This window comes from Drosophila elegans, unplaced genomic scaffold, assembly GCF_018152505.1.
Source record: "Drosophila elegans isolate 14027-0461.03 unplaced genomic scaffold, ASM1815250v1 contig_814, whole genome shotgun sequence".
In the NCBI taxonomy this organism is placed as follows: Eukaryota; Metazoa; Arthropoda; class Insecta; order Diptera; family Drosophilidae; genus Drosophila; species Drosophila elegans.
Genome location: NW_024546167.1, coordinates 1,374,000 through 1,384,315, shown reverse-complemented (window position 1 = coordinate 1,384,315; position 10,316 = coordinate 1,374,000). Strand labels below are relative to the sequence as shown.

Genomic DNA, 10,316 nt, shown 5'->3' with positions numbered 1-10,316 from the left:
CTGCTGAATTTTGGATCGACCCTATGGCAGCTTTATGATATCGTACAAACATATTCAAAAGCAGTTTCTGTATTATTATTTCTTGTTTTCTTATCATCTCGACGTGTCTTGTAAACTCGTAGCACTCCGATGTCGCTGGATGGTTGTTGTTTTTGTCAAATGCTTCAAAGATAAACCTAATGTTTTCCGCAAGTGAATGGTTTATACGCCTGAACGGTCTGAAAAGACAACGGAATAGAATTTATCATACTCACATATTTAGCATACTTATCATACTTTGGTACTGAGTTTTTCTATTTTTTGGTTATCTTATCCTTGTTAGTGGATCCCAAGTCTTTAATATATTGTTTTATGTTTGGGTGTTTAACATTTTCTTTTTAATCTTAACGTTATTTATGGTTATCTTACCAAAAAGCTAACTTTTTTGGTATGCAGTTTAGTTATAAATTTCTAAAACAACGAGGTTTAAAAACCAATTAAAAAAAGGTCTGATTTATTATTGTTTATTTTCTTATCCTCTCGACCTGTGCTGTAACCTCGAAGCACAATGATGTCGGACGACGATTGTCGTTTTCGTCGAATGCTTCAAATATGATCCTCGATTTGTAACGTCCACTAAGAGGAGGTCCAATGATATTTTCCGCGCGCAATTTTAAAAGGAATGGATTATACGCCAGAACAGTCTGAAAAAAGAAGGCATTTCGTAGCGAAATATCAGCACATAATTTATCATACCCACATCTTTGGTTATCAGGCACTTTTCCTTTATTTCCTCCTTGTTCAAAAGGTTTTGGAACCATGCTTGGTTCCAGTAGGAATTCTTGTCGAAAATAGCGGTGCACAAGTCCCGTGTGAGTACGTTGAACACTGTTGGTTCCCAGGTACCACGATTAAAGTGGAAAACGCTCACCCTGGCCTGAAAGTTCATATAACCTTGACAAAGGATACTTTTTATTCAAGAAGGATGGCATTTACTTGTAGGCGATCTGTTCTCGGAAAATTCCATAATGTTGTGGCGTTTCCCGATACGGTAATGCCTTCGGGAACCAGATCCACCATGAAGTTTCCCGTGTAAAAGGCTTCCTCCATGGCAATGGAACCGGGTGGGCCGTCCGTGCAGGGCTGAAATGAGTCCTCAGGGATTGCCATGTAGTCTGTGGCCCAAATTCGGGACATGGACACTATTAGAACCAGAAAAATTTTAAACATTTTTGCATGCCAACGGATCGTGCAGCCAACTTATATAGCAAATAAATAGAGGAGGTGGAATTTAAGGTAATTACAACTGGTTAACATTTAAATGTTCGAAGGCCCAGATATCATCGCGCATGCGACAATGTACAAACTGAAAAATCTAGCTATAATAATTATTTACCTGCTGAAATTTAACAAATTGGTTTAATTAGCACTTGAAAATAAAAAAAAATGTATAAAAAAATTAAGGAATGTGGAAAATTAATATATGTATTTATATTGAATATTTCGATCTGCTTAGTTTTGACACATTTTTTGTTTAACAAAAATCAATTCAGAAAGCCAAAGCTTTTATAGACTTGCAGATATAACAAAAATGTAATAAAACCAAAAATTTTTTACTATTTGCACTATTGGGTTTTCAAACGACAAAGTTATTATATTTTTAAAACTATTTTCCGATAGTTACTACAAATTCATTAAAATAATAACACCCTTTAAAAGTTAATCAGGTTTATCAAAAAGTTGCAAAACAATGAACACGGCTAATATAAATGAAGACAAATATGCTGTTTTTTCAACATATGTTATTTAATTATTCCCTTACATCTTCGACTTTAAGCAAAAATAACTGTGATGAATAATTATAAAAATCAAGCAATTTAATTAACTGAATTGAATAGTTATAACAAATCATTTGTCTCCAAAATCTATTTATACAAATCTAGTTTAGTCCATACTAAAAATCTTTTTTCGAATCTCAAAATTTCAAACTTTAACCAAGCGGTTAAAGGTTAAAATAAAATTAAGTAAAAGCATTTCTTTTAAAAATTAAAACTCAATGTAGTTCCCAACTTTAAAAAGATCCTTGGCTCAACAAAATGCAATCCCAATAACAGTGTACAAAGACTACTTAACGTTTATTTATCAATATTGCTAATGCCCGTTTTCTCGACCTGGGCGAGGAGTTCCTGGAGCTTGTTGTCGAAGAGTTCGCATCGGATGGGCATCTCCAGCGAGTAGAACGGATTCTTGAGGACGTAGTCCGAGTACAACTCGTACACCTTGCGCAGCAGCAGATCGATGCCGTTGAGACCCGTTTCTGAGATGACGATGAACTTGATCCCGGTCAGCGTTTGGAAGCAGTGCAACGTGAAGGTGTCCGCCTCCAGGAGTTCGATGCCGGAACTCTTGGGCTCCGGACTCAGTTGGCTGGCGATGGCGAACAGAGGGTAGAACATGCTGGCCAGGAAGATCTTCTCGTTGGTGGTCATCTTTGGCCGGCTGAACTTCAGGTTGATGGGATAGTTCTCTGGTGACTCCAGCGTCGTCCTCACATCACGTCCATCGTCCAGAGTGACTCCATTGACGGGCATACCATTCACCGCCACCAGGACATGGCCCACTATACAAAAGCTTAAGGTCAGCCGATCGAAGTACTGAAGTTTCCAGACACACCCACCATTTATTCCATCCTTTCGGTTGAACGACACCGATACCTTCTTGGAATCATAGTCCAGCACCAAGTCCAGAGGGTATGTGAAGGTCTTCTCGTGCTCGATGCGCGGCACATTGTTGTCCAGGTTGAATATAAGGCCACCCGATTTACTAACTATATAGACGCCATATATAATCATTGCTAACTATGGCAAAATCTGTGTTTTTGGGAATGTTTTTATGTGCGTATTAGTGATGACAATGCCAGCCAAACAGCTGTTCGCCCAGGAACCAGCTCATTTTCACAAAATAACCGCTTTTTTAGTTCCGGATCCGGTTCCCCGAAAATAAATGCATGTTAACATACAATTTGGATTTAACAGAGAGCAAACTGAGAGGAATTACACTTTCGAAATGTAATTAAATTGCCAAAAACATTTGAATTCAAAATGAAATTAATGCAAGCAATTATTATCATTTTTGAACAACTAATTACTGAGTAATTCTTTAATTTTTCCATTTCTAAATACTTGAGATTAGATCTTGCTATATAACAATGTGCAGCCAATTGTTATTGTTAATTTCAATAAATAAAAATTAACATTTCGATTAACATTCAGCGACCAGGGCGGGAAGAACTATCGTATTCCTACCCTTGATTGAACTGGTTCGGGAACGGGAACTGGAATTACCGCTGTCGAGCCGAGGTGAACTGGTTCTCAGGCGAACAGCTGGTTGGCATTAGGATTAAAAATAAACATAATTGATTTTCTGCCCGAAAGTATACGTAAACGCGTAGGCGCCTCCCCACCTGGCATCCGTGCACCCGTTTGACCGACTTCTAGACTCTCCAAAGCGATGGGATCCGACGACCAGAATGCCGGGGACAGGATCCAAAAGGGTTTCCAGATCAACTACATGATACTGCGGGACGCCGACAGCGGAAAGATAATTTGGCAGGAGAACAAGGACTTCTCGGCACCGGATCTGGAGCACGAGGCGCGGGTGCCGGTCAAGATACTGGATATGCGGGCCGTTTCCCGTGAGATCAACTTCAGCACCATTGAGCCCATGGAGAACTTTCGGCTCGACCAGAAGGTGCTCTTCAAGGGCCGCATTATGGAGGAGTGGTTCTTCGAGATGGGATTCGTGGGCGCCAGTACCACCAACACCTGGCAGTCGACGATCGAGGCGGCCCCCGAGTCCCAGATGATGCCCGCCAAGGTCTTAAATGGCAATGTGACGATCCAAACCAGTTTCTACGACAACGAGACACTCATCACCAAATCGGTTGTGCGCCTGTACTACATTTAGGCAATATGTGAGTCATCTGGTGGTCGTGACCAGGTGCCAGGTGTTCCCATCCATCCACTTACCCACTCACCCACTCACCCACGCCTTCTGGATCTTTTTCAAGATGTTCTCTACAGAAAAAAACCTACTTCGCTTTAGAGTACTTCTGCATTTCAATGCAATTGTTTGCGCGTTTATGAACTAGTTGTAGCCTAATGCATTTTAATCTAATTTTATATTTACCACATTAATTTATTAATAAAAATTAACAAATGTAATGCAGATATATGACGGAATGTCAACTTTCAAACGCAACAAGCATGCTTATGTACAAATCTTTTGAAGACTTTTGAAAATTGACTAAAAATAGATCAGAAATTTGTGTCATTTAAGATAATATGTATCTATAGATCTCTGTACCACTTGCAATCAATCCTGAAGTCTACTTAAATCTGTTGATCTTGTATGAGAAATGTATACAACGTATCATAACTTGAGAAAACAGTTGGATTTGTGCTCTGCTCATTTAACGAAGAAAGTACTCTAAACCATAAAAGTTGTATTAGATTTAGCCTAGTTGTACGAGAATTGTCAGCAAATATAAGCAGATGTTATAAGAAAATTGAAGAGTCAGTTTCTCTTGCATGACAATGTGAAATTTGCAATCTTTTTTCGTTTAGCTTACCCAAAAAGTATTAAATTATTTCAAATGTAACCGAGTCATGAAGTCGAATCGATACAACAGAATTTAACATACTGCTATATCTCAGCTAATATAGATACTCCTTCATTAGGAGAAAATGCCTTTAGGGTCAATCATAGAACAGGTTGTGTCTGGCTCTCTTTTACTTTCATGCCAACGAGCATAATCCCATCCAGATCGCCGTCTTGCCTTTTGGCTACACTCCGCCAAAGTTCGCATTTAGATTGGCATCGCTGAATATTCAACGATTGGAATCGCGAAAAGTGGCTATCAAGTTAAGAGGAAGAGTTGGACAGAGTGTTGACTTGACCCCATTTGATCCGAAATAGAACCTGTGCCCGGTCAAGAGTCACTCGAATAAGTCGAGAAAGTCTTCTTGGTGGGCAGATTTTTAAGATAGCCCACAGTTCGGTTCTATCCAGCGAAAGCAGCGGATCAAGGCAAAGTCAAAACCTATAATAATGGCACGGTTTAATGGAGTTTTGCTGCTCCTGGCAATCGTCCTTTTGGCCCTTTTTGTGACCGACGGCCTGGCGCAGAAAAACCCTAATAGGCAAAAGCAGCAGAGACCTGGTAATCAAAGTGTGGGAAACCACAGAAACAAGCGTCCAAAGCCCCAACAGGCCCAGAAACAGAAGCCCAACAAGCAAAAGGTGCAGAATGTCCAAGAACCCAAACTGTTCACCGCAACCGTTCCCAATTTGGGAAGGCTCCGCGGACGAAAGCTCACCACCGATTGGACTGGAAAAAGGATAATGCAGTTCCTAGACATACCCTATGGCAAAGCCGAGCGATTTAAGGTGAGTAAATATAATAATCATAAAATATAGGCTTTGCATTCTATTATCTTTGGTAAGGTTAGACAACATGGCGTCTTGTGGCTTGTTTGTTATTTGACCTCCGTCGTTCACCGTTCTCGATAGTATAGTGGTTAGTATCCCCGCCTGTCACGCGGGAGACCGGGGTTCAATTCCCCGTCGGGGAGAATGTGAAAACATTATTTTTTTTTTGGTCATATAAAACATAAATATTTTTTTTTATGTTTTGGTAATTTAAATATAAAACTTTATTTTTTTATTTGATATCTAATGTAAAAATTAAATATAAATCATTTATATAATGTGCAAAACATTTATTTTTGACTTAGCTTTTGCTACAATTTGAAACATTTAAAAATTAAATTACATATTTTAATTTGTTTTATAATGTTTAATTGCTTAAAAGAAGCAGCAGATAAAACCAATTTATAGTCCGTAATATACGAAAGTAATTTGCGCTTATGTAATAAAAAAATTATTTAGAATAAATTCGTGCAACATAACAATTTTTAAAGATTATGAAAAAAAAAGGAATAACTTAATATTCTCCCCGACGGGGAATTGAACCCCGGTCTCCCGCGTGACAGGCGGGGATACTAACCACTATACTATCGAGGACGGTGACCGCCGATTGCTAAATACCGGATACGAAATGCGGTGCCCAGATAGTTTTCTAATTAGATTTTTATATGCATAAATCTTATTGGGTTATCACACAAATCTACCAATATATAAATTATGCGCTGGACAGTTAATTTATTCATTAAATAAACATTTAAATTAGCTATTTTTATTTATTTACACTCTGTTATTTAGAAAGTTCAAAATTAGGACTTACTAGTGTTTGCTAAAAAATAATTTATTTCGATACATTTTTATATAGTGTTTACATATATTTAATTTTTGCTAATATGCCATTCAAAAAAATTGTATTATATTTTAAAAAGGTAATTGTTTTAAAAATATAATTGATTGCTAATTCTGGACTCTTGTTTTATACAGCCAGCTGAACCTGCACCATCCTGGAGGGGAGTTCTTCCTGCTCATCGTCCCCACGCCGGCTGTCCATCCATACAGGATCTGCTTGTGTTTGCCAAGCTGGAAGAGGAAGGCTTCGATGTCGAGGACTGTTTGCGTCTTACCGTAAATACCAAGGCGGTATGTATATATATACATATGTTAATTTATAAATAAACAAAGGCTGAAGTTTTATGTACCCCAGGGCTTAAGAAGCATTTACACTAAGTAAAATAAAAAGAAAGAAAATCTCTTTTAAAGAGGTTAATAATGAAAATAATTTACTCAATAACTGAAAGTTTTAACCTCAGTAACTATTTGTAATTTATTTGTAATTTTTTCTTTTGATTTGGTAATATGATAATAACGGAAAGGTTAAAAACAGTTTTATTTAAAGTCACATTTTTAGCTGAAGCTTGCCAAAAGAAATTAAAAAAATATTTTTTAACATTTTTTAAACATGCTGAGCACTGAAAGGGACTCTAAAGCACATTTTTTCACTTGGTTTATATTTGTCATCGTTGCTAAGAAAGTTCCCGATTTCTTTTAGATGGAGGGCCAGTCCCTGCCGGTGATGGTGTACATCCACGGCGACTTCTTCTACGACGGTGACTCGGTGGAGGCAGCTCCCGGATATTTACTGGAGCAGGATGTGGTCCTGGTGTCCGTGCGCTACCGCCTGGGTCCCTTTGGCTTCCTGTCCACGCTTACGGACGAGATGCCCGGCAATGCGGCGGTGACCGACATTATCCTGGCGCTCAAGTGGGTGCAGAAGCACATCGCATCCTTTGGCGGCGATCCGCAGCGAGTGACGCTGTTCGGCCAGGTGGGCGGAGCAGCTCTGGTCAACGTGCTCACCTTGAGTCCGGCAGTTCCGACTGGTCTCTTCCATCGTGTCATCTATCAGTCGGGCACTGCCCTGTCGCCCGCCTTCATCACGGATGCTCCTTTGGGCTCCACAAAGGCCATCGGCAAGATTGCCGGATGCAAGCAGACCACTAAGGCTGACCAGCTGAACAAGTGCCTGACCCGCCTGAATGCAACCATGCTCCTGGCCGCATTCAGCGTCCACGGCGAGGATCAGCCCTCGCTGTCGGGCGGAGCCTACGGTGGAGTACAGCTTGTGATCGGCGGTCCGTCCGGTATTCTGCCCGAGCATCCCGGTCGCCTGCTGGCCGCCGAAAAGTTCCGGGCCTATCCCACTATGGGCGGCAGCGTCAAACACGGCGGAACCTTCATGCTGAGAGGTGAGTTGATCATTTAAAAGTAAAGATTTAAAAAATTATACAAAAATATATGGGCTTTTTAAAGTAATATTGAAACCGATCTGCACATAAAGAATAAATTTGTGTGCAAAAATAAAAATTGTTAAATCTTTAATTGCTAATTCTTCATTGCAGATATATTCGCTGATATCTTTAACGAAACGATTTTGGACGACAAAATGTCTGGTCGACAGTATATCGATACCATTATTGAACAGGCTAATGGCGCAGATCCCAGTGGATCCTGGAAAGAGTTCTCCGATGAGGAAATCTTTACCGATTCCGATGTTAAAAACGGCAGCTTCAAACGCTTGACCCCAGGTCTGATCGACGTAAGTATTCTGGATTTTCACAGTACCTAAAACCAGAAATTTGTATTCTTTAGCTTGCTAGTGTAATACTATTTGACATTGAGTCTTTAAGCCACAAACCTTTAAATGCCTTTTCAAATTCAGATATCTGTAAGAAAAGTTTGGGCCCTAGAAGTCCTGGTCTTAGGTCGCTTTTCTTTCTTTTTTTTTTGAAAAAATAGAAAGGGGTTACACTTTTAAAATTTCTAGAAAATCGGTCTTAAATTTTAAACCAAAAATAAAAACCAGATTTTTAAAAATATAAGACTATAAACCCCTAATGTAATGACTATTCAGAAAGGGGTATCTGTAAGAAAAGTAACAGCATTAAACTTTAATAAAAATCATTTCCATGAATGATTTATTAATATATGATCAATTTGGCTGATTGTAAAAGTTGTAAATAATAATCTTTTATTATAGCAGTTTTAAATAGTTTCACATAAACTTTTAGTACTGCCACATTTTTAGCAAGAGGTTTTTGTAAGACATAGATTTATATACTAATCGATTTAAAATTTTCATGCAGCTTTGCAGTACAATTTCTCTGAAGAATCCCGTGCTGCTGGTGATGCAGGCCAACGCAAAGAAGCTGCCCAACAGTACCTACCTATACAGCTTTGACTACGAGGGCGAGCAGAATCGCTATGCCACAGGTGATGACGAGGCCAGCTTTGTGCCCTTTGACATGGGAGTCTCTCTGACCGACGACAACCTGTACCTGTTCCCGTGGCCCCGATTCCTGGCTCTGAACTCGAACCGCGACCTCAAGGTGGCCAGACGCATGGTGGCCCTGTGGACATCCTTTGCGTCGACGGGAGTTCCAAGTGCTCCTGGCCTTCCCAAATGGCCGACAATGAGTGACGAGACAGGCCCTTACATGCGGATCGGTCGCACTGTCAGCTTCGGGGACAATTACCTGGACGAATACCGCATCGCCGTCGAGGAGGTGAAGCAGGGTTACAGCCTTGTCAACGAGGACTACTACGATCTGGAGTCGGCTCTGCTGGCGGCCAGTAAGCAGGACAGCCTCCCCGCCTCCAACGAGGAGGAGGACCAGGATGACTTCGAGGGCGAGGCCGAGCGGGCTGCCAACGAGGCTCGAGGCCAGAACTTGGTCTTTATTGCCAGGAAGTCGACGCGCACTCAGAAGCAGTAGAACCCCCGACTCATTCGATCTACTTTTTCCCACTACTTATTTAAACAAATAACTTCTTTAATATATTTCTGAAAACAAAATGAGCACTATTTTTATATCAACCGGGTTTCGTAATACTAATTTAAAACAAACAACAAACATCAACAATAAACAATGGGTTTATATATATGTAAGTTTACGTTTTAAATTCGCCATTTAAATTATGGTTCAAGGGTTACAATCTTAGCAAAAACAACTGTGTATTTTTAAAGAAACTAACTAAGAAACTAACTAATTTAATTAACAATGAATATTAACTGATGTCCCTTGAAGTTCAGACATTGCCAATCTATAGACATTTAAGGTGAACAATTTTATATAATCATTAATACCTAATATTGCGAACATGTTGATTACTAGATGATCGTAAGAGTAACTGTGAAAAAGCAATTAACCGCGGCGAATCTTCTTGATCTAAAAAAGTGCTCAAAACATAGGTTAAGAATTTGCTTTCTTTATCGGGCCCATAAATCATGTTTTGGCTGTTCAAAAGCCAACTTAACAAAAGACTTTTGGCTGCGAGCAAAATTTAAATTAAAATTTATTAAAGAATATAATAAAGTTCAAATTAAGCGTGACAGCTCATTCGTTTTACGGATTAATTATTAACAGACAATAATGGGAAGAAGCCTTAGAAAATTTTCGGCCTGCTTTGATTAACTTAATACTTTGCAATGCCTAATAAAGTTCTTTTCATCAGTAATGTTCATAGGTTTTTCTTAAAGTTATTGAAAATGTTTAAAAGAATATAAAAATGATAAAGGAAAGTTAAAGATATTTATAACTTATTTCAATAGAACTAATATTCTTTTGAATTTGAGCTTTTTAATAAAAAATCATAAAGAGAAAAGTTTTACCTGTTCGCTTTCTAGCTTCCTTATATAGTGGGGTTTCCCAAGTTTGTCAATGGTTAAGTATAGTCAAATAATGGAATTATCTCGTGCGATTAGTTAGAAGTCGTTGTTCTTTTTTGGCACTGAAGCGTTACGAATGCTTTCTCCGGCAGCTCGCGATGATGATGATTGATATTTTGCCTCTTAC

The 10,316-nt window shown here is 39.1% G+C and overlaps 4 protein-coding genes and 2 non-coding genes across 7 annotated transcripts; 3 read left to right on the top strand and 3 right to left on the bottom strand.

The window, feature by feature from the left end:
* Nucleotides 1–9: 9 nt before the first annotated feature.
* Nucleotides 10–1,373, bottom strand: LOC108141856. 2 transcript variants are annotated; one of them, XR_001774271.2, is made up of 4 exons: nucleotides 976–1,373; nucleotides 740–916; nucleotides 277–683; nucleotides 10–218 (listed from the first exon to the last, which is right to left on the bottom strand). XR_001774271.2 is itself a non-coding variant. In XM_017265449.2 (3 exons), the coding sequence occupies exons 1-3, from the start codon at nucleotides 1,207–1,209 to the stop codon at nucleotides 504–506; spliced, it is 591 nt and encodes a 196-aa protein (XP_017120938.1). In that variant the 5' UTR covers nucleotides 1,210–1,373; the 3' UTR covers nucleotides 10–503. The 2 variants fall into 2 exon arrangements, 1 of the variants encoding a protein (XP_017120938.1); XM_017265449.2 differs by having other exon boundaries at nucleotides 10–683.
* Nucleotides 1,374–2,087: 714 nt separating this feature from the next.
* Nucleotides 2,088–2,911, bottom strand: LOC108141678 (trafficking protein particle complex subunit 4). The gene is made up of 2 exons (XM_017265153.2): nucleotides 2,657–2,911; nucleotides 2,088–2,599 (listed from the first exon to the last, which is right to left on the bottom strand). The coding sequence occupies exons 1-2, from the start codon at nucleotides 2,829–2,831 to the stop codon at nucleotides 2,115–2,117; spliced, it is 660 nt and encodes a 219-aa protein (XP_017120642.1). The 5' UTR covers nucleotides 2,832–2,911; the 3' UTR covers nucleotides 2,088–2,114.
* Nucleotides 2,912–3,335: 424 nt separating this feature from the next.
* On the top strand, nucleotides 3,336–4,546 carry LOC108142050 (probable cGMP 3',5'-cyclic phosphodiesterase subunit delta). Its single transcript, XM_017265732.2, has one exon. The coding sequence runs from the start codon at nucleotides 3,490–3,492 to the stop codon at nucleotides 3,943–3,945; it is 456 nt and encodes a 151-aa protein (XP_017121221.1). The 5' UTR covers nucleotides 3,336–3,489; the 3' UTR covers nucleotides 3,946–4,546.
* Nucleotides 4,547–4,632: 86 nt separating this feature from the next.
* Nucleotides 4,633–9,335, top strand: LOC108142049 (glutactin). Its single transcript, XM_017265731.2, has 5 exons — nucleotides 4,633–5,427; nucleotides 6,448–6,603; nucleotides 7,013–7,709; nucleotides 7,863–8,059; nucleotides 8,607–9,335. Exons 1-5 carry the CDS (start codon nucleotides 5,089–5,091, stop codon nucleotides 9,234–9,236), a joined length of 2,019 nt encoding a protein of 672 aa, XP_017121220.1. The 5' UTR covers nucleotides 4,633–5,088; the 3' UTR covers nucleotides 9,237–9,335.
* Trnad-guc lies at nucleotides 5,541–5,612 on the top strand. The gene has a single exon. It is a non-coding gene; the product is annotated as a tRNA-Asp (tRNA).
* Trnad-guc lies at nucleotides 5,992–6,063 on the bottom strand. Its single transcript has one exon. It is a non-coding gene; the product is annotated as a tRNA-Asp (tRNA).
* Nucleotides 9,336–10,316: the final 981 nt, after the last annotated feature.